The sequence below is a fragment of the Hippoglossus stenolepis genome, chromosome 4 (genome assembly GCF_022539355.2).
Source record: "Hippoglossus stenolepis isolate QCI-W04-F060 chromosome 4, HSTE1.2, whole genome shotgun sequence".
NCBI lineage: Eukaryota > Metazoa > Chordata > Actinopteri > Pleuronectiformes > Pleuronectidae > Hippoglossus > Hippoglossus stenolepis.
The window spans coordinates 8320710-8343689 of record NC_061486.1 but is presented as its reverse complement, the minus strand read 5'-3'; the positions used below and the strand labels follow the sequence as shown (position 1 = coordinate 8343689).

General features: G+C 41.9%; 2 protein-coding genes across 4 annotated transcripts; both read right to left on the bottom strand.

Moving 5' to 3' along the window:
• Positions 1-42: 42 nt before the first annotated feature.
• Positions 43-5028, bottom strand: paf1 (PAF1 homolog, Paf1/RNA polymerase II complex component). The gene is made up of 14 exons (XM_035154556.2): positions 4745-5028; positions 4051-4083; positions 3870-3962; positions 3187-3308; positions 3022-3088; positions 2836-2937; positions 2632-2737; positions 2252-2320; positions 1970-2073; positions 1761-1877; positions 1511-1639; positions 1164-1269; positions 927-1002; positions 43-796 (listed from the first exon to the last, which is right to left on the bottom strand). The coding sequence occupies exons 1-14, from the start codon at positions 4789-4791 to the stop codon at positions 327-329; spliced, it is 1641 nt and encodes a 546-aa protein (XP_035010447.1). The 5' UTR covers positions 4792-5028; the 3' UTR covers positions 43-326.
• Positions 5029-9844: 4816 nt separating this feature from the next.
• taok1a (TAO kinase 1a) lies at positions 9845-22713 on the bottom strand. 3 transcript variants are annotated; one of them, XM_035154341.2, is made up of 20 exons: positions 22179-22713; positions 19366-19615; positions 18568-18639; positions 18363-18464; positions 18215-18260; positions 17991-18087; positions 17776-17889; positions 17568-17659; positions 17299-17392; positions 17097-17178; positions 16807-16974; positions 16474-16674; positions 16241-16369; positions 15704-15940; positions 15472-15600; positions 15127-15330; positions 14744-14983; positions 14429-14641; positions 14112-14294; positions 9845-13859 (listed from the first exon to the last, which is right to left on the bottom strand). In XM_035154341.2, exons 2-20 carry the CDS (start codon positions 19495-19497, stop codon positions 13329-13331), a joined length of 3066 nt encoding a protein of 1021 aa, XP_035010232.1. In that variant the 5' UTR covers positions 19498-19615; positions 22179-22713; the 3' UTR covers positions 9845-13328. The 3 variants fall into 3 exon arrangements, with proteins under 3 accessions (XP_035010232.1, XP_035010235.1, XP_035010233.1); XM_035154344.2 differs by having other exon boundaries at positions 22285-22713; XM_035154342.2 differs by having other exon boundaries at positions 22393-22713.
• Positions 22714-22980: the final 267 nt, after the last annotated feature.

Sequence of the window (22980 nt, the reverse complement as noted above, 5' to 3'; positions counted from 1 at the left end):
TTTGCCATTTGAATGCAGTGTTGTAAAAGAAAAACAACAACCTTTTCTTACAAAATGACACCTGCAATTTATTTTCAGTTTCAAGTTGTAACGCATTATGACATTGAGAAATCTGAGAGAATAAAGAAATTTTCACACGATTTGACAGAGAGAAAAACACAGGAATGGTACACATATACCTAATGGTGCTTGAGATAAATCTAAAAATTGGAGTGAACAGAGATGTCTCCGGTCCAAAGCCAATGTGCATCTTGCTCACAAATTTCATCGAGGAGTTGTGATCATAAGTGTTTGTTGCTGAATATACAGAACAGACAGAATAGGCCTTATTCACTGTCACTGGCATCACTGGAGTCTGAGCCTCTCTCACTTCCACTTCCGCTCTGAGCCCGGGTCTCTGAATGGTCACTGCTGCGGTCGCTGTGTGCTGGAGACGCACTGCGACTCCTGCTGCCACCCCTGTTCCCTCCTTCGTCCTCACTTCCGCTGCCCTCTTCACCGCTGCTCCTGGCTGAGGTCTTAGGCTCGTTGTCGTCGTTGTCGTCGTTTTCCTCGCTTTCATCGTCACTGCCGAAGATCTCTTCCTCGTCTCGCAGCTCTCTGGTCCTCTCCTCGCCGCTTTCACTTCCACTGCCACTAGGTTTCCTCTTTCTCTTCTCTTTGACCTCTTCCTCTTCTGGTTCTTTGTCTTCTTCTACTACTACTCCTCTGCTCGGTTCCGGCTCTTCCTCCTCCCTCTCAGATTCACTACCAGAGTTCTCTGCTTCACTGCCGCTGCCCTTGTCTTTATCATCACCTGGAGAAAACAATGCAAACACAACACAGCACAGATGGTGAGTGATTTAGCAGGAACAATGACAACCATAGTAGAGTAGGTAGACAATACAATAAATATGAAGTCAGAGAGCGCATAAAAGAAAACTGACCAGAGTCCTGCATGTCTTTGTCCATGTCTTCTTCATCTTCTGGCTCATGGTTCTCCAGCTGAGCTTTACGTGCATCCTGAGAATCATAATAAGGGGATCATCGGTCATCACAAAACAACAAGGATCAATGCAAAATTAAACCCCATAGGCGTTAAAGCTACATATCAAATAATTAATCAATTATAATTGAAAGTGTAATGTGGATAAAATGAAGAGGAAAACGACGAGCACACTCACCTGAGCCTCAAGCTCTTTCTCGTTCATGTCTCTGTGCTTACAAACCAGCACAGCGTTTGTGGTGGACTGTGATCCAGCCTTTGCTCTTCTCTTGCTCAGACGCACCCTGCAGGAGAGAAGACAGGCTGTCAGACAACCAGGCCAAACAGCTTCCCTTGAAAGCTCCATAAATCATTAGGGATAGTGTGGTTTGTTTTGTGTGTTACGGTTTGTCATCAGCAACAGACACTTCTACGTGCACTTGTTTGATCCAAACACACCAGTTGCATTTATTACTACAAAAAAAATATTTCCCTTTCACCTTGTTGAGGTGCCACAAAAACTCTCTTCTCCGATCAATGATTTACCTTGTCTCAAGCTCATTGTAGTAAACACCATCTCCATCTCTGAAGATAAAGAAGTAGTTCTCCTCATAACCCTTGCTGGCTTTGTTCTTGACATTCCAGTTGTACTCCCTGGCAATCTTGTAATCATATCTGAAACACAGAAAATCACATACATTTTGCAGAGAGGTTAAAGAAGGCAAATTCACAAGATTATTTTGAAATGCATAAAAAAAGATCCAGGATTTTTTCCTGATGCAACATCTCTACTTACAGATCCTCAGGCGAGTAATCCACGCCCTCATCACAATCTCTCTTGCGCTTGCGAAGTGTGTCCTCATTGGGCAGGAAGTAAGCCACAAATTGATTTCCTTCCTCATCCATCATTCCTCTGTATTCAAGAGACAAGAAATGTGCATTATTATTTCAGAAATAATTGCTCTGTCGAAACACACGTCCACACAGAGGATAATCTGTAGGCACCTGATCATGGCCTGAGACATCATTTCCACTCCTGCTGGTGCCGTCATGTCTTTAGGTGCAGGATCAGAGTCAAAGATGACCTGAGCACATGGATTGATCCACATCTGAGGAGAGAAACAAAAGCAATATTAATGAAGCTCATAAGGGTGCCCAGTGAAGTGCCAGTTTGATACATTTTCCCCTCACAACACATCCCCTGCCACAGTGCATATGGTATTCAATTTGAAAGCATCCACACAGACTCTAAATGTGGATAAACTGTGTGTTAAGAAGCTAGCTCACCTTGAAGTCAGGGAACACAGGTAGTACCTCCACAGGAGTGACTCTGGGTTTACTGTAGTGCTGCGCAATCTGGGGAGAAAAAACATAGCCTTTTAATTACCTACCCATACATGTTGACCACTTTGGATAATGTGCCGATTTGTATCTGACAGTTAAACATTACAAACAGTTTTCTACTGTACACAGCAGCTCCACAGCAAAAGCTTTTGAGGAAGACGTCTTATTCCACCCAATATTTGCATTTTGCAGATATTGTTCCTCAATCCCGGGAGTTGCAAACTTTCAACACCCAGTTTGAAACGTCCATTTTACTCTTAATGTTGCTTGAGATATACAGGATTTAAAAAGGATTCAGCCAACCTCAGAAAATCTTCACTTACAGATTTCGATGCATCCTCAAACGTCTTCTCAATGGCAGAAATCTGGCTGTCTCTGTCCTTGTAGATCTCTTCTTCTGTAAACTGTTGTTTGACAGACACACCGATCCTAAACACAACACATATCCAGATTAAATACACCGAATCATACTGGTCATCTTTCTACTGTGCAAATGGTTCTAAGTTAAAAAGCAATAAATAACTTACTTGACTTCCACTTTCTCATTGGAAACACCATATCTGTTAAACTCTGTAGAAATATATTCTGTCTTTCTCATCCACGGGACCACTTTGGCGTGCTGCTGGGACCTTTGAGAGAGAAAAAACTAAATTTAACCAAAAGTCTCCACATGAATTTACAATATTGTCAAGGTGGCAATTACGTAGACTTACCTCTTCGAACTGGAGGGAGCCTGGATGTCCTCTTCCAAGAGTTTTTCATCAGCGGGATCCAACAATACTATCAATTCAAAAGATTGGTTCAGTCTATACACACACATTTGAAAAAGATAGTCTTCCGGTAAGAAATTAGGTTTGTGATCACAACTGAAGACTTACTGTTGGGGTCAATGCGGTATGTGTCTGGGTTGATGAGATCAATGGTGACCCCAAGGTCTGGCTCAGTCAGGAGCTCGTGCTTGTGTTGCTTCTCTAGAGAAGTGGCTTTATACTGTACGAACCTGCCACAGCAAACAGACAAATGGAGGCATGTGTCTGGGTATTTAAGACCTCATTCAGACCTAGTGTTTACATCTGTCCTGAGTGATCCTACCACAAGTGAATACGTCTTGAGATCCGATCAGTCACACCACATGCGAATGTGGCCCCCCCTACTCAGCTGATGTCTCTGACCCACTACAGTTTGACAATGACTCCAAATAACTTTTACTCTTCTCAGTGCCCTTGTGTTGCTTTTTGAACACTGACCACTACACAAAGATATGTTTTGTTTTTTAACATTACATTACTGCTGGCTGCTTTGCATGGATTCACTCAGCCCCTCCTGACTCTCTCCCCTATTCAATCTCTCATGCTGATACACAAACACATCTATACTCAGCATCATTTGACCATTATACACAGGTATAATTTACATGTTTATTTGCATACAGAGATGACCACTTGTGATCAAATCTCACAGGAAAGATGTTAATTCCAGGTCTGGACACAGCCTAAATGTTTAATTCCTCCCCCAAATGTTTCCTTGGTGAACGTAGAGACGGACGATTGACTGTATTTACCTGTGCTGATCAAAGGGATATGTGATGAACTTGGGATCAAAAGGGATGTCGGGCAAGCTGTTGCAGTACTTCACTCGACAGACGACTCCCGACCTGTCATGGGCACAGAAGGAAAGTTGGGGTTAGCCGGTCGTTCGCACACGCCTCACTAAAGAGACAAAACAGTGTCAAATCCACTCACCTCTCTGGGACAGTTCTGTGTGAGGACGGCCTGCTGAAAGAGAAAAACAGCCACATGTGAAACCTGCAACCAACACTCATGATCTACTGCTTGATTGAGATCTTGTTGAACTGTTGTATCCAGGCGTTTATTCTGTGGTGCGCTCGTGTAAGAAAGCTAAAAGTGATGGCAGACTTGTTGCATTAAATTATATAAGGTTGTGATGCTGTACCTATTAATATGGTCACTGAGTGTGTTATTATATTGCTGCCTTCCACATATTGGGTGCGTTCACGTTATCTTTACGTATCAGGGAAATACACCGTCTTGTCTTCTGTTTACGTTTCATCCCAGATGTTCGCTCCGTCAGTTTACAGACATTGCTGTTAGCACTCGGGCTGGCTAACCGTGGCTAGCTTAAACTAACAAAACCTACCACTAACTTTAAGTCAGCCATTTTATTTGAATCCAATGTGAAACAGTACAATGGCAGTAACTCGATCTCTGAAGATAAACAATGTGATTGTTGGCTAACAGGTTAGCTTAGGTTAACTTGACGTTGCGCGTGCTTGTTTATCTCGCTAACTAGCAGCGTTAGCTAACATTGCGCGCAAACAAACACACGCTGCAGACTCAAGGCTGGTTTAGCTTTAGTGTTTATATGGATTGTGAACCGCAGATTAGGACAGTTAGTTAATTAGTTAGTGAAACTTACCTGTGCCCGTCTTCTCGTTGAGCTTGTGTTTGAATCGTTGGAGCCATTTTTTTTTTTTCAATAACAAAGTGCTCCGCAACTGAAAACAAAATTCCTCTGTTTGCGCAAATAATCAACACAAACACGCCTGATCGCAAACAAATCACCTGATCCGAGTAAAACTAAACTCCGCTGCTAAATCCCCCCTCGATCACAATGCATCTTAATTCAGTCCTGGAAGAACAGGAAGACTCACAGCTCTTAACGCGGATCTGGTGTTTGGTGAGCGCCACCTGCTGGTCCGGCATGTGAAGAGTTATTGTGTATATATTCTTCTTCTTCTTCTTCTTCTTCTTCTTCTTCTTGGATTTGGCTGACGAGACGCTGCAATGGCGTGTTGCTGCCCCCTACTGTTTGTTAACAGTGCTCTTTATGATTATTCATGTGTGTTTATATTGTGCAATGCTGTGCAGACAGTCGGTTTCCTTCATTCTGGTCCAGCCATGCAGGTTTGGCAGATTGCACAGAGTAGAAATGCTCCTCCAGTTGTTTCCATTTATCTGAATAGTTTCCTCCTTTCTTGCACTGGATGAGGAGATGTTTTACTGTTTCTGAGAAATCCAGAGTCCATTCATAATTCCTAACATTTGAAGTGTATTCACCAAAAGCATGCATTTAAAAATACTTACATTTTTTGTCTCAGTTACAATAAGAGATCAAAACTATCAGCTGTTTTTTTTGTTTTTTTAAAGCGAACGCTTTAATGAACAGAGGACAAGATGGAATAGAAAAAAAGATAAGACAGACAATATTTCAGGCTTGCAAAGCGATACATATTTATAAGTATTTAAAAAAATACTTGTATTTCATTAAATGGATATGGCATTGACAAATTATTTCCATTAAATGATTCATATGGGGGTTACACCCTCATCCCCACTATTATTTTCCACATATACACAAATCTAGTTTGCTCCTCTGACATAAAATTCCTTGGATCAGATTCACTTCCACGGCTCTCAGTCCTATCTCCTTATATTCATTAGCACATGGAGCTTTTGCACTTGCCGTGGAGATGGTTCAGTTATCACCTGAGCTCAGTGTAGAAGACAGACACATGACAACAGAGCAAAATCCATCCACCAATAAAAGACCAGATGTCTCTGAAAGCACTGGAAAATTTTAAATAGAAATATTGCAACTGTTAATAATGAACCTTCAAGTTCAAATAATGATCCTCCTGATGCCGTTTGATTAACTTAAGGTGAGTGTTCTTGGTGTAAAAATTATAAAAATCCTTGAACAATAAACAAACTCTTCACAATAATCTTTGCTCTAGGTCCTGACTTACATGAAAAACCCAAGTACATGACTCCACCACCAAAACAATAAGCTCCTTGTTAAGCGTGCATCATCACACATGCACCTAAATATCTGATAACTGCCAGCAACATTCATACGCCTCATTTATAACAGATTCACTGCAATCTGATGGTTAAAACACAAATTATTGTAAGTCGCTTTGGATAAAAGCGTCAGCTAAATGAAATGTAATGTAAATATAGCTTGCACACAGATACAACTGTGGTTGCATAGAACGGTAGTGTGATCAAAATATCATCTCAGTATAAGTCTTCAAATGGAGTTTATGAAATGAAAGAACAACGTAATGAGCTTTGTATTGCATTTTCTTCGACATTATTTTGCTTCTCGAAAAACCTGAAAGTGAAAATGCTACAATTGGTGGAGGTGAAACATTAATCATTGCGGATCTTCCTGTACGTAGTTGTGCCTTGAGTCATGCTGCACTTCACCACCTTTTTTTTTTTTTTAAGTGGGCCAACATTTACTTATGTTAACAAGGGCTGTGCAAAGCAGTGTGATATGTTCCCCTGTCACATAACGGCAGCACCCCCTCCATTATGTGTCTTCCAGTTGACATCTTGATCTTTTCCTGACTCAGTCTCTGTCTGCATCCGGGTGTCTACTTTTTGGAGAGAGAAAAGACATTAGACCTGCAGGCACACACAGCTCAAGATTTCAAAATAAAATATTATGAACACAGTTATTCAGGTCAGAGGAAATGTTCATACCTGCTTAACATGTATATCAGCTGTCCAGGATCATCTGCAAAAACCCTGCAACATTAAAAGAAGGGTTCCATTAAAAAATTATGCTCACTAACCCATGAACTCAACACTGATTCCGTAATGGACAATGCCCATTAGGTTTTAAGTGTTTTTCCATCCTTCGATGCATGACAGGACTTGAGGACCCTTAAGGTCTAATTTGGGGCCTTATCAAGGAAATAGAGGATGTGTTCCCTTTCCATGCGTCTCATTCTCCTCTGTCAGCTGAGGTAAGTTATTGGTGGGGGAAAAAGCGCATAGATCACAGGCTGTCTTTGCCTCGAACGATGATAATCCAGTCTAACTTGAGTCACAAAGCAGATTGTCAGCTGGGTCGGTTATCTCCAACCCTGGGTTTTCCAATCCAGCTACAGTTGCATTCATGTGAAACAGTCAGGCATGTTAATTACAGGACACATTGTCAGCAACGTGAATGAGACGTTTCAATCGAGTTTGAGTGACAGAAGAAATACTGTAGTCACCTAATTAAATGGAATAAAGCTGTAGAAACACTAGAAGTAGTCTAAGAAAAATAACACTAAAGATACAAACAAGTGTGAGAATTACTATAAATATCAATTAGTTTTCCACAGCCATAAAAACACAAATCGTACCCATCTCCCCAGTGGTAAAAACCCCGGTCCTGGTAGAACATGGACAGAAACAGCCACACGCTTATTGTCTCCACCCAGAAGATAACAAACAGGAACCATAGGGACGACAGCAGGACTTCACACAACATCCTGGAGCTCTGTGAGGACAACACACACACACACACACACAGTAGAAACTTAAATTGGTTGGCCGAGGAGAGGATGTAAATATGTCCACTAGCAGAGGCATTGCCATCATATTCATACAATCTCTTTCATGCATCTGGTAGAATTAAAGCCGTTTGAGAAATGTTGCATATCATGTTTTTTTAATGTTCAGCTAACACCTGGGTCTATGACCAAAATATGACTGCTTTGAATAAACTTAAATAGCTTTCTTTTTCAGTGTTTTCCATTGTGACGGTCAAATCTGTCCCACCGCAGTTACATAATGAACCGAAAATATTTGGGTGATTCCCACATAATTGTGCTTTGAACAACTTATCGACACATGTACACGGAAAGGGAAAATCATAAATAATAACATCACTTTACATATGACCTGGTCTGATGCTATCTGTCCTTGTCTTTGTCTATGTCACCTTAGATATGTCCTTCTTCCTCAAATATGTGAAGCGTCTATGGAAAAGGCGCTATACAAATGTAAGTTATTGTTAATATTATTATTATTATAGAGTCTATCAACATATAATATTAGCATTGTTAATATCTCCTATATCACATCAACAACACACACTTCCTGCTTCTCACTCTCACGTGACTGAATTAACCAATGAGAAGCCAGAAAGGCCTCAGACTGGGGTAAATGTAAAAGAGCTACAGAGGCAGATTCAACACATCATAACTCATGTTCTTATGATGCTCGTGTAAAGATTTAAACGTGTAAATAGTTATGTTTTGTACAGGAGCACACGATGTTAAATGCTGCAACATGTCACTTGTAATTTAAACCTGATGTTTGAAAAACTTTGCTAACATCCACTTCTGTGTTTTAATTTAGCTGTTTAAGGAAAGTTAGCAAATCAGTGTCGAGCCATTCCGGCTAAATGTCGACGTTTAATGCATCAACAACACGTAACTTGTCTTTTATCACCGACGCTGTTGTATGAAAGGTAAAATAATCCGGTGATAACTTAGCTCTCTAGTTAAAGTCGACATCCAAGTACCAGTGCTAACCAGCTAGCTAGCTAACAGCCGTTTGTGCTGAATCCTCTTGTGTGTTAGTTTGTAGGCAAAATCATTACGTGTTGTTTTTAACATTATTGTTGTTCACATTTAAACATTTAATCAACGCATCGCTAAAGTAACGATTTCAAAGTTTGAAACGACACGTTTGGAGCAGATGAAAACACTGGTGCTAACTCCAGTTGTTAACGTTTCATCTATAACCACATGCTTAAGGTTGTCAGTACAGAGGCAAGCACCGTTAAATAAAAGGTCGATTCCTCTTTACTCACTCAAGTCAAAAGATTATCGAGACGACATTCCGGCTCCACGCTGCCTAAAGCCAAACATCCACTTTGTTTACAAAGATCATCACAAGTCACGTTGCGTGTGTTTCCGCTTCTGGGACCTGGGGGTGAAAAGCTCTGGTGCGCGGCCCCTGAGAGGCCCGGACACGTCTCCTCTGCGGCCACACACTCATTCTGCTCCAGAGGATCTTTAATCTGAGAATGCAAATATAAAGGTAAAGCTGCTCTCAGACTTTCTCACCAGGGTCAATGGCGCTGGTACTTTGTGCCCGATCCCCATTTGATTTACTTTAGGTGAGAGTTCTTGGTGTAAAGAATATAAAATCCTTGAACCAGAAATAAACTCTTCACGATCATCTTTGCTCTAGGTCCAGACTTGTTCATGACTCCACCACCAAAACAATAAGCTCCTTGTTAAGAGTGCATCATCACACATGCACCAACATATCTGATAACTGCCAGCAACAGATTCACTGCAATCTGATGGTTAAAACACAAATATAGCTGCAGACAGCAACAACTGTGGTTGCATAGAACGGCAGTGGGATGAAAATATTCTGAGTTCCTCCGCAGGACACGTCTGAAGGCGACTTATGTGAGAACACTAATGTCCGATTGGGAGCATTGGGACTTTCTGCAGCATGTGAGAAAGCAGCAGATCCTCCAGAGGATTTACAGCAAAGCTCCACAGCTACATCCTGCCTCACCCAAACATCCCGAAGATTTGAGGTGAGAATCTCCTGCTGCGTTGTTCATGTTTGAGATGCAAACTGCTGGAAAACTCAAGCCCAGTTGTGTGGACATTCTCCAGAGGTGACGTCTGAAAACGGCTCTAAGCGTTAACACTTTATTGTGTAGGAGACACTAGCAAATGAGGTGCAAAACACACACACAGACACAAGGCAATTTATACTAAAATTACTTTATTACAGCTGATTTCTGTTCAATATCCCTCTGCCAAAACAATAGTAAATATACAAACATAATAGTAAATTTGATCCTATTCTTATTCTGCTTTGTGAATCTTTTTACACAATTTAAATCCACTTTTAGTACTTTACCATCTCTTATGTAACATCTTCATAATCTCTCCGACATTCAACAAGTTCCACCATCTATACATTTTAATACAGGTTATGAGTTGTAGTGGTAATGTGCCAAAGAAGAATACTGACACCTTCAAAGAAATGCAATCTCTTTTCATTATTCGCCTGTCACCACATCATCTGTTCAAGCCTTTTTTTTTTACTTTGGGCATGAGACGTGAACCAACTTGCTTTTTGTCATGTTTCATACGTTTCATGCCTTCCGCCCAATGCTAGGTACGACCATGGAGATGAGACAATGCAGTGGTATCTGGGCTTGGCAACTCGGGTATGGCACAGTGTTTGACCATAGAAAGGATCGCCATGTTCAGTTGCTGATTCTCATTCAGTATCCCATATGCTTACAGTCAGTAGGACAAAATTTGACATCAAAGTTTAAGTAAAATAAAAAAGTTAAAAAAACAAATAAAATCCAGGTTGGTGGAGAGGGTCGTATGACTGACGATGATTGACAACAATATCCAGACTCCCTCTCACACACACACACAACACTGACAAAAGTGAACAAAACTTGTGCATAAAAACTTAAGGTTGGCATGTGTGGGAGGTTTGTTGGGCCTGACATTGAACGTCTTAGCCTTGGCTTTTGACTTAAGGTAAGATTCCAATAATGATAAGCACATTCCCCTTTTATCAAATATCAATAAATCAGAAAAGAAATGATGAATTAAACCTGCTGTGTTACGGTAGCCGGAACAAGTCACTTGGCATTCAAGAATAAAAATTATGGATTTTGGGACCAAACCATATACAAGATGATATAATGCATATTTTCTAGGTAGGATATATACACACGGTAAACTGAAATCCCACCGATTTAATAAAGAGACCCCAGCATTTTTGTGTCCTTAAACGTGATAGGAATATATCACAGTATGACATTCAGAAAGAGCCAGCCTCGGGAATAATGGCTCTGAATCAGAGTGGAATGGGGACAAATTGGTCAAATGTTTGCAGAGTGGCGGGGGGTTTAGAGAACAAACTCTAATGCTCCGAGACGGCCGGTGACTAAATAAGTGGCATTTAGAGGAGATGACAGCAAATACATGCATATGAGGCATTTTGATTCTGTACACAAGACCAAGAATATCTTCCAATGAGCATATATCCAGACAATTCAACACCACTCGAACTTTGAGAGTGAAAGGTTTGCTAATATCCCCATGTTCTGTCAGTTAAATAGTTAGTTTTACAAATTATTTTCTTAAAATGTGAGTTTAGTCTTTAAATGTTTTCTTTGATAAAATATACACATATGAACATTTACTTCCAGCTTTGTGATTTGGGGTGGGGGGAGCACATATCCTTATTATCTATGGATAAGTATCCTTAAAGGCCTTTTCTGTATGGAAATGGAAAAACCTCACTTGAAAGGGGAGACTGTTGAAAGGTTCGAGGGGCACCTGACTGAGCCAGTGATAGTTCATCAACCAGAGAGAAAGGAGTTTATTCAAATAGGAACAGTTACAGCTATCAAAGGAATACCCAAGTGCTTTTGCCACATTTATTTGGTACATGGCCGTTTTTCCAGCGTGTGTGTTGACCCGATTTTACTTCTACACGAATACACAACAATAACATCATGCGAGTGTGTGCATTATTCAATCACCCTTGTTCCTGGGCTCTGCTGAGAATGGTGTGGCATCAATAACATAGGACCCTTAACATTTTTAGTGTTACTTAAATAAGCCCCAACATTGTTTTTAACAGTGTTGTAGTTTCTTTGTAGTTCCAAGCCTGCTGTCATGGTCATGACAATTCCTTACGCTTCCTGCCTGCACATAATGAACTCTTCAGTTAACTCAGTTCAGTTTTTTTAATGAAAACTGGAGCCAAAACATTTCTTAGAAGCATCCTCCCATCCTCTATTCACAGAGGAGATAACCAACAACAGCTTACACGCAAACACATTCAAAACACAGTAAAAGCCGCAGAACGGGGAAAAAATGTTGTCACTCATACTGCACTGTCTGGTATCATACACTGGGCTTTTGTCCATATATGGAAAATTGCCCCTAAAAAAAACTCACAGCACAGGTTAGCTCGACTCCTTAACTTAACAGCGTACGTACCAACAAAACACACACCCACCAGGTGCTTGGCGAAAAGAAGTTGAACGTTAACTTTACATATATTTAGCTGTATAAAGTGCTTTGAAAAAGGCAGCAGTTTTAAAAAGGCACTAAAAAAAAAAAATCAACAGGTCAATATTAGGATTGTTGTGAAGGCAAATTAGTCTTTTTTACCCCCCACCACACAATTACTCAACATGTACAACCACATTCTCTGTAATGCAGGGGTGTACAAGTTACACCTACATTACAGTTACTGATATGCACGGATAAGTTTCTCAAAAATGTATAAGGCTTAAACCAACTCCACTGCATCCACAGTGAACACAAGAACCTGGCAAATCTATCTGGGACCTCTGGACTTAAAATCACTTGTGTTAAAACAGAACGAACTAAAAAAAACAAAAAAACACTGGCACTGACTGATCACAAATGGTTGATGAAAGTATTAAACTATAAACATCTGGGACTAATTTAAATCAATGGTTTAAAAAGGCACTTTAATAGTGTACCATAAGCCTGGTTTACAGTTAAGATTAGTTTTTGTGGCTTTAAATTTGTTAAGTCTCATTTTGGCTTATGATCAGAATTAAAAAAACTAGGATATAAAACGGAGTCGTCTAATTTATCACAATGACCATTACAGCAGGCTCGTATCACAACAGCAACACCAAAAAAAACAGAGCGATGTTTGCTGCAGTTCTAACCAGCATCAGAGGATCGGCCAGTGTATAAATTAATATGAATTGGGTAATTCGAGGAGGGAGGTACTAAACAAAACTGTGAATGTTTGATACCACATTTCTAAGGACATAGTTAACACATGTCAAAGACTTTTTAACAGTGTTTCATGTGCAAAATGAGAGCAATGGCTGTTAATAGCACAACACATATTCCATAAATTCCATAGGAGAGAGCTGTAAATAAAAACAAAATGGGAGTATTATGTGTTGACACTCAAACTGCTTATATAACATAGAATTTAAGGATCTGTATGTGTGCCGATAAACTGCCGTGTGGACGGGCTGTGCCTTTTCCAGCCCTTTTGACCTGAGCAACATTTATTTAATCACACATCCACATCTGTACATGGGAGAAATGGAGGGGTGTCACAGAGAGAGACAGAGCAGCGGAGCTCAGCCAATACCCTGCTGCGTTTGTTGGATTCTACCGTCTCCACACTCAATGCTGACTCCACTGCTGACGGGGGATCTATGTGTAGGAGAGGTGTGACCCGTTAGATATTTGAGACGTGACACTGGTACTCCTGCTCATTGCCTGCTCACTGCGCCCCCCTGAGGGTGTCCTCCCCATTGCTTGGGGGCTGTTCTGTACACCTCCACTGCTGCGGGACACCAGGCCTCCTGCTGACGGGTGGCCCCACGGTGATGGACTCCCACCTCCCTGCCCCCAGCCCTGCTGCATAGATGCCCCTCCTGGACTGGAGTGATAGTGGTGAAGGCTGCCTTGGTGGCTTGACCCTGCGCCTGAACTGCCACTGCCCCAGTGTGGCCCTTGAGAGCTCCCAGATTGGTTGTACTGATGATGATGACTCCAGCTGCCTGAAGCCCCAGGAAAGCTGTTGCTGAGGGCCTCAGGGGAGATGTTTGATAGCACCATGTTGCTGAAGCCCAGGCGCATACTCTCTGAGTCAAAAGCCTCAATTTCTCGGGCTTGACGTTCCAGCAAGCTCCGGATTCGCTCCAAGCGTTCATTCTGCAAGGACAGCATCTCCTCCTCAATCTATGGAAAACAAAAATGTTGTTGACAACAGTATCCATAGAGGTCTTTTCACAGCAGACATTTTGACTGGTCACAGTAGAACTACTTTCAGACATGCACTGAACACTGAGGTTCCTCTGTATTTTCTCCGGAATAACCTAAAGCTGTGAGGGTGTAGTTGGTTTTCAAAACATTTTAAACTTAAATCCTTCATACAACTATTGAGTCAGACCGGTGTAAATCACCAGATGAGAATAATGAATAGAAAGCAACCTTCTGTTCCAGCAGGGCCCTCCTGATTGACACTCTCTGCTCCAGGTCCTTCCTCTCGCGTTCATGCTGGGCATCTGTCTGCATCTTGATTTTGCTCTGGTAGGCGTTGAGAAGCTCCAGCTCCTGCTGTAGCTGCATTCGAAGGGCTTGGCACTGAGCCTCCTGAGTCTCATCCAGACGGAGCTGAAGACAGAGACACTTAACATAAGGGTCCAGGGAATAGAATTCAACCACTAATGATTTGGAAACATCCTCTAAAAAGGTAGCAAAATGTACACAATATTAAGATTCCACATTCCTGGCAAAGCAAGACTAACCGCCTGATTTGAGAGCATCTCATTGATGGAGTGGTCATACTGCTCAGCCAAGATGGCGAGTTTGCGGTGCTGCTCCTGCTTTAGCCGTTTAAGGACGGCCTTGTGCTCGGACTTTGGCGTGTTCTCCAACAGATGGTTCCTTAGTGCTTTGTACTGTCTGGTCTGGATCTTACAGGTGTCCTGGAACAGCTTCTTGATCTGTAGCTCTTTGGACTATGTTGTAGAGAAAAATTACAAAATTAAGTTTTTTTTAAGCGAAATTTGCGTGTCTGTTTAATAGTCAATGTTTATGAACATGCTCAAGCTTATTCGTACCTTAAGGCTCTTGGGTTGCTGGCGAACCTCCATGACATGTTTGCGTCGAAGTTCCCTCTCCCTTCTCTTGTTGTACTCCTGCTGATTGTGGAGTTCGGTCTGGTGCTGCAGGCGGATCAGCTCAGCCCTCGTCTTTTGGATGTTGTTGAGCTGGCGGAACTCCAGCTCTTGCATGGACTCGTGGTGGCGGAGAAGCATGGCATGTTCCAAGTCCTTCTGGGTCTGACGCTTGTTTAGTTCCTTAGTATTTTAGCAAATGCAAAGACAAAAAGGAAACAACAAAGATAGATAGATAAGGAGGGGCAAATTTTAATTTGTTTAAGAACTTATCTATTTTTGTGAAATTTGAAATTCAGCAGCACAATGTAGGACAGAGAACTGACCTCTCGTACTAAGTCCTGTTCAACATTGTGGCGAGCAATCAAGATCCTTCGTTTGAACCGGCGGCACTCCAGTTCAAGGTACTGCCTCTGTCTGCGCTGTAGATTGGCCTCCTCCTCCGCTTGGAAGTGTTGGAAGTTTTCTTTCTGCTTGGACAGCCACTCCTGTTTTTCTTTTTTGGGTGTTGACTGGTTTTCATTCAGCTCCTAAAGGGAAGAAAGAGCACAGGTCACTGATAGAACTGTCTTCAAAGAACTGATTAGTGTTTATTTGCTATCAGTAAGTTAGCTGAAAGGCATGCTTACACAGGGCACTATATAAAGCAACAATGCAAATGGTTTCTCTACCTCTTTGAGTTGCTCCTTGCGAAGTTTGTACTCCCGTTTTTGGGATTCAAGGAAGCTGTTCAGTTCTTTCTTCTGCTGACTCTGGATATGCTGTTGGAACTTCTTTTCATCATTGCTAACGGTTTTTGCCTGTTTGAGAAATACATATATTCAATCAACTTGATCTATTGCCTAGTATGACCCACAGCAAATGACACATTTTAGTGAACACATAAATGAGCTGAACAAATACATCTTTCTCCATCGATGCCTGGTGCTTCTTGACGAGTTTCTCCATCTCCTGGGCAAAGCTATTCCTCTGATTCTCCAGCTCCTTGTCCAGTCGGAGTCTGTGCTCATCCATCTCAGCCTTCAGCTTGTTTTCCAGAGCCATCAGCTGCTTCTGGTGCTGCCGTCTCATGCGCTTGTAGCCCAATATCTGCTCCCTTAACTCAGAATCCTGCTCGTGCTCTTTAATCTGGCGAGTGAGCTGGCATAGATAAGACAAAGAATTTCATTTATATTATTGCTGGTTGGGTGTTTTTGAGAGAACAACATAAAAGTCTATCCAAATGTATAAAAGTTTCAAGCAGGATTACGGCATTACTTTTCATTCTGTACATAATTTAATTACTACTTTCAAGCCTTACATCATTCAATGACTACAAGGACAATATGTCAAAACACCCATTGAAAATTTCCAGTGGGTATGCGAGCAGTTATTTCAGTTATCAAGCAGTTACTTTAACCATCTTCCTATTTAACTTGCAGATAAAATGACTGTTTTTACCACTGAGGCTGTACGTATTGTGGCAAAGTGCTCGCGGTTTCGTTTTGGCCGTGGAGTTTGTGCAGGTGGCGACTGTTGCTCAGTTGGCCGGGTGTTAGGTTCAGACTCTTGATTATACGTCTCTTCTTCCTGAAGGGGACACAAAAAGCACAAGAGGAACAAGCAATTAAAACAAACAACTACTATAACCAATTATAAAACAGGTTAAACAGGCCAGGACCTGAACTTCTTACCGGTTTGAGGTGTATGACAGAGCTGTTGGACATGACTGTGTGGTCTCCCGCCATGTCAACCTCACTCTTGTCATCGCCTGCATCTGTTAGACTGTTGACGGAGCTGCTCTGGGAACTGGCACTGATTGACATACTGGGGATTGATTGGTTGCTCCCAACGCTGTTCACTGTACCTGTCCTGCCCACACTGTGTTCTGGCTCCTAAAAATAGCACACATAGCAGACAGTGACAAGGTTACAACAAGCCTCTCTGATAATATGTGTTTAAACACTGACAGCCTCGCTAAACTGGAGATGCAGTTTAGAAAAAGTTGAGACAGTCATGTAACAGACCTCCTCTTCATCTTGTGCCTCAGTTGTGGGGCCATTGTGGGCTTCCTGGAACAAGAGCTTCTTCATTTTGCGATACTGCAGATTGTCCAGCTCCCGCACTGCATCCTTTGTCCGATTTATCAGGTCCATTAGAACCGATTCTGGTCGTTCACGCTGGACAAATGCATGCTGGGGGAAGGACACAGAATACACCTCTTGCATTAAAATCCTGAATTCTACTGTGTCTATAAGGGTAAGCCATTAATCATAACATACCCGAATGCCTGTCATAGAAATGTTTTGATTCATACCTTTAACAGCTCCTCAGAGTTGGGCCTATCCTGGGGAAATTTCTGAAGGCAAGAGTCTACAAAGTTTCGGAAATAATCCGTCCTAAAGTTGAGAGATGAAATTTCGGTAAATTTATAAAATTGTTTCTATACTTTGTTGCATTCAGTCTTAATGATTTAAGAAACAAGTAATAAGCTGATAAAAAATTAATTCTGAACTCACCATTCACTAGACAGCAGCATGGGGCTCTCATTCTGTGCTATATGGTATAAGGCACTCATTGCATTCATGTTGAACAGTGGAGGTTTCCTCTCAGCTGCAGGTTACACAGAGGAGTCAGATAAGAAGAACATTTTTAATTGTGAGACAATGAGGAACAACATGTATCAATAATTAACAGATTAAAAGGAGCAAAACTCTCACTGGCTGTGAGATGTTAGTAAAATCATAGATATATGTGGATGTAAGCAATACAAAAACAGTGACTGTACCTAATTCAATGCAGGTTATTCCCAAAGACCAAATGTCCACCTTTCCATCATACTGACCCTCGTCCATAGCTAGAATGACTTCTGGGGCCATCCTGAGAAAACAAACACACACAGCACAATCAAAATAAGTAAATGGAAATTTAACAAAAACTCTTTTCAGACACTCTGAGAGGAAACTTTAATATACTTATATAATTTTGTAGCGTACCAATATGGAGTCCCCACAAAGGAGTTAGCAGGACAGGCAATGGAGGCAGAACCAAAATCTGCCAGTTTAACCTGCCCTGGCTCTGTCAGCAAGATGTTTCCTGCTTTGATATCTCTGTCAAACACAGAACAAGAAAATATTAAAGCTCCAAACATTAGACAGTTGGCCTGAGGGCACTTATGCCAAGCACGCTCCTAAACACTTGAGACACTCACCGGTGGATCAAGTTATGGGAGTGAAGATAAGCCAACCCTTGAAGAGCACCATGGGTAATTGCAGCTATTTCAACTTCTTGCAGAGGTTTCTTGTGAACTGGAGGGGAACATTCACAGACAGTGATGTAAATCCAGAGAGAGGCAACAAGGTTTAAATTGAAAAGGGAGTCTACCCTCTCAAGTCATGCAGCAAAGATCACAAGTTTAAAACGTTTTCAACTCACCTTCCAACAAATCTGAGGCAGAGCCTAGACAATACTCCATAACCAGCTGCAACGAAATAAAGAGGGGTCTGTGTGAATGCATTTTCTTTTACCTAGCAGTATGTACAACAGTGTGTTCGTCATCACTGACAGTCATGGTGAATCTTACCCAGGCTGTGTGCTCTCGCAGGTAACATCCTTTGTACTCTATGCTGTTTGGGTGTTGTATGCTCTGCAGGAATTTCACCTCCTTGATTATGTCTTGCCATTTCTGGGAAAACAGTTAAAAGCAGAGCAATATATTAACAACCGACATAGTAAACATAGTAACAATGACCTATTAACATGATATAGGTAAGTCAAAGATATCATACCTCAGTGGACTGCTTTCCACTATAGGACATCTTCTTGATGGCCACCACCTCATTTGTCCGTGAATCTCGTGCCTGAGTAATGAGCAACATTACAATTAGGTGGGATTGCAACCTTCATTTTATAACTTCATTTTATACAAAAATCCATTAAATCAATAATGATGATCTCATTGCCAAAACCATCATGACAACACAATCTGTTGCTGTTACAGCACAAGTCTCAGTAAGCTAACTGACATAAAAGCCATCAATGCCTTTAACAGCTGAGGCATAACGTTCACATTACAGCAATTACAAAAGCCAAGTCACGCCCCCCAAAAAACATCAGAATTGTAAAATATCACATTTTTCTTTTTACTTTTATTTTTTACTGTTAAGTCTGATTGTACTGTAATTGCTAGCTGACACATTGAGACAGTGTCACTACAACAGAGCTACAATTTGAGAATAATTTCGAAATAGTTTGAAATAATTGAAAGGATCTAAGAGGCCGTTTTTGTTTAGTCTACTCCAATTGGAATACTGAGGGAAAAAAAGATTCACCTAATTTTCAGCACGATAATAATGGTGGAATTTATTTTATTATGCGTAGTAATGATGCAAATATAGCAATGGAATTTTACATTCACATAACACAATAACCGTACACTCAGATGTATTTGATTAATTGAGCCAGGCATAACTTTTCCGCCCCCAAAGCCCTTGGCCTCACTGAAAGAGTGAGAAGGCTGCATTTTCAGTTCAGGTGTCAGAATGAACATGGCGTTAGGCTTGAACCTTATATTGAGAAATACTCACAAAATATACAGCACCAAAGCTGCCATGTCCGATCTCACGCAGATCTGTGAAGAGCTTTTCCGGGTCCTCCTTGTAGAAGAGTTCAGCTACGTCGGGGTCCTTCAGGCTCCCCGCCCGACTGCTGTTGGGCATAATGGGGAGTTGGGGGGCAATGCCGCTGCCGCCAGCAACTATCTGGGTCTGCGACAGCGACTTGAAAGCCCCCACCGATGTCTCATCTGCAGGACAGTGGTCTCATATGTGTTCAGAGCTAAAAGCACAAGGGGAAACAAGAATGAGTACAGTGAAAGAAATACAGCAACAGCAGAGTGGTATAAGCTAATGTGTTTATGTGTGCCCAATAAAAATGTAATGGCTTTATTATTAATACAAGTACAATGTGTTCCATAAGTGGTTTCTGGATGTTTTGGAGCAAGATGATCATATTTTCTACCTTAACATGTTACAGTTTATGTTATATGTAATATGTAAGTATAACTTCTGTCTGAAAAAAACACAGGTCTGTGACTGTGACTCTGTTGTCTGCAACAACAGAGTCTATTAACTAGAGCAAGAGAAGGCGAAAGCACCGACTGAACCATGATGTCAGGTGCAAATGTGGAGAACGGGCAGTTAGAAATCCATAAGTAGCAACAGATAAGTCTCCTGTTTCCATAGTAACAGCAACTCCAGCAAGGAAAATAGTGGGCTGTGTCCTAACAACCTCCCCTCACACCTTCAGTGACTGGTATGTGGACAGATAGATGTGTTGAGGATACAAAGAACCAGCTCGAACAAAGAAACCAAGGTAACAACACACTGCTTCAGTGCGAGACAGATGCCTACACTGAAAGAAAGCATTCCAGTGACAAGACTACTTGTTAAACCTGTAAGTACTTAGTAAACACAGATTCTTAAACATACCAAACATTACCCATGTAACCTTCCTTTAAGTGATCAAGAGTCAGTTCACCAATATATCTCTCTCACACACCATTAACAAAAAAAAAAACAAATTCCCAATGAAGAAACCCACAGCCACATCTCAATTAAATGCAGATTCACCATAAAAACTTAATGTACTAGGTACTCAATCAAATTTACAGTAATCACCTGTCATTGCGAAATATTTTCCTTTGAATGTAAAAAATACTAACAAAAATATTCTACAGTTCATTACATGAAACAAGCCAAAATCATCTGCATCATCAAGATACCACTAAGAAATTAAGAAAGCTATTTTATTTCCCCCTTTAAACTTACAGAAATTTACTAAATATACCTTGTGTCAACAAATTCACCATCAGAATGAGATTTTTTAACCATTTGCTGCCTTTTAAATTGTTTGTTACACAACTTCACTGCTGTAATACAGATGTAGACTGTAAAAGATCACTGAGGAAAGTTTACTGAGTACATGCGGCTCAGATGATCTGCTGCAAACAGATGCAGAGCTGACGCTAGAGTCACAAGACTTCTTTCCCAGCCTGGGAGAAACAGCCCCCAGTTGAAGCAGACATCTTTTGTCTCACAACAACACTGAACAACTCACAATTCCACAGAGATGCAGCCACGGCTGTGAAATAAAGCCTCATTACCATGTGGGACTGTGTGCCTCTTTATTGCCATTGTTCGGCACTACATTGTCGCTCTTGAATGAGCTTTGTTGTCATATGTCATGATGGCATTTTCGACCGTGGACACGTGAGCACAAAAGTGAGTGATGACAACTGATACCTTCATAAAAAACACCCTTTGCGTTCCAACTAGCACACGCACCCACACACACACACACATACAAGAAGAATGCAGCAAGACAGGACAACAAAGCTGGAGGGCTGGAATTCCCAATGTATGCCCTCATTGCTCCGCATTTCTCAGCATTTCCTGTTCGCATGGCTGTGGGGAGGTAGGACTGGGCGCTGGTGAGCATTTGATGATTATATGTCTCTTCGCTTCACAACAGTGACAATCCCTCAGTCGTGCCATGCAGATTCGGACACAGTCAAATACAGGTTTAAAACTTCCACATCATTCAGATGACTTGTCGTTTAAAGCCATCAGTGATGTAGGTCAGTTCGGCCATTCCCTGAAAAACTGGATCTCACTGTGACACCCAACGGCGTTTCCTTATTCTTTTAACCACCCATGTCAAAAGCTCAAAACCAAAGAGAACAAGCCAAAGTAGGTTTATGAACATTAATAAAGTGGCAATCGGGCCTAACCAACGCGAGGACAGGTAGACACATGTTAACACAATAGTCAGACAAATCCAAACCACCATCAACTGATCAGAGTTTCGCCTGAGAGCAAACCCACCCACCCCTGTCATATGTGGGGCTGCAGCCCAGCCTTACCTGCTGCGTCTCATCCCACTTTACCTGTTGGCTGGCCAACACTTCGCTGGAGTTACCACACGAGTGGGATTACACGGAGCTCTTAGTGGGGATTTGCTAGAAAGTTGTCACTTTCCTGCAGCTGCTCCAGTTGCTGTCACACAACAGAGTCAAACTTACACGGGTCCCCCCCCCACCCCCGAAACGTGAAAGACCCAACAACCCCCTGAAGCGTGCGCACACAAGCCCCAACTGGACCCAACGTTGACTGGAAGTGTTAGCCTCACAGCAAAAGTTGACGCTAGCTAGGCTAAGTTACGTGTCATATGATGAAACAACCCGGGCAACACTCACGCAACCCGGGGACGTTGATAACCGAGCGAATCGTGGGGAGTTAAACCGACCTCATGGGCCATTTTACCCCCCGAAACTGTCACATTAGCGGGCTAACCTGTGCGATGTTTGCTAAGTTAGCTTAGCCAGTTAGCTGAAACTCACCCTCCCTTGACAGGCCAGGTTTCAGCGCCTCGGTTAATGTCGTTAATTCAAGACAGTTCGGGGGTTATGAGAGTCTTCCTCCCGTTTCATCCCCGCCCCGACTCACGCTGGATCCTTTGCGGGCTTTTGGACGCTGTCAGTCGGCTACAGCGCACTAGAGTCGTTAATTATCACAGCTTTAAAAAAAAAAAAATTTAAAAAAAAAGATCCCCACCCTTGAAGTATCTGGGGAGCCAGAGTAGTCGAGTCCCACTCCCAGGCAGGTCCAAAGATGGCTGCCGAGCGCTCCGCCGCCGCCGCCGCCTCCCTTCGTGGAAACACGTCGGGGGAGAATGTGAGGGAAGTTCAAACCGCTCAGAAACACCCATAAACAGGGCGAGAGAGGCTCCGCGGGGTCGTCGTAAAACAAGGTAGGTTGAAGCTAGCACGCCGCCATGTTAACTTAGTTGTTTAGATTCGCTGTAACTCCGCTCCACCGTCCGTCCTCCCTCCACATTCTGTGAACAGCAGTTCCGCCCTGACTGTGGCAGTAAACTCTCTCTGACCCAACATCCAGAGGCGGGGACACCGGACTATACATTTAAAATAACACTTAAACTATATATGAAAGTCAGTGCTGGGCCCTTATAAATGTTCTTTTTATTCACATGCTTTCTCTTATCATTATGTTTATTTTTATTTAAATTCCTGACTGATCATGGAATATGTGACATAAAACCATTTTACCTTTCAAAAGATAAATACTTGCCTGTAAACCCTTTTCATAAAAAAGCTTGTAAAGTAGGAATTCAATTCAACTTTA

Excerpts from the sequence above, each read along its gene's own strand:
- paf1 (XM_035154556.2), bottom strand. The coding sequence starts at position 4,791 with ATGGCTCCAACGATTCAAACACAAGCTCAACGAGAAGACGGGCACAG. Across the intron at positions 1,878-1,969 it reads ATGTCTCAGGCCATGATCAG|AGGAATGATGGATGAGGAAG; the intron begins GTGCCTACAGAT and ends TCTTGAATACAG. Across the intron at positions 1,270-1,510 it reads TACAATGAGCTTGAGACAAG|GGTGCGTCTGAGCAAGAGAA; the intron begins GTAAATCATTGA and ends TCTCTCCTGCAG.
- taok1a (XM_035154341.2), bottom strand. The coding sequence starts at position 19,497 with ATGCCCAACAGCAGTCGGGCGGGGAGCCTGAAGGACCCCGACGTAGCT. Across the intron at positions 15,331-15,471 it reads GCAAGGAGCAACTCAAAGAG|GAGCTGAATGAAAACCAGTC; the intron begins GTAGAGAAACCA and ends TCTTCCCTTTAG. Across the intron at positions 13,860-14,111 it reads GGGCCCTGCTGGAACAGAAG|ATTGAGGAGGAGATGCTGTC; the intron begins GTTGCTTTCTAT and ends TGTTTTCCATAG.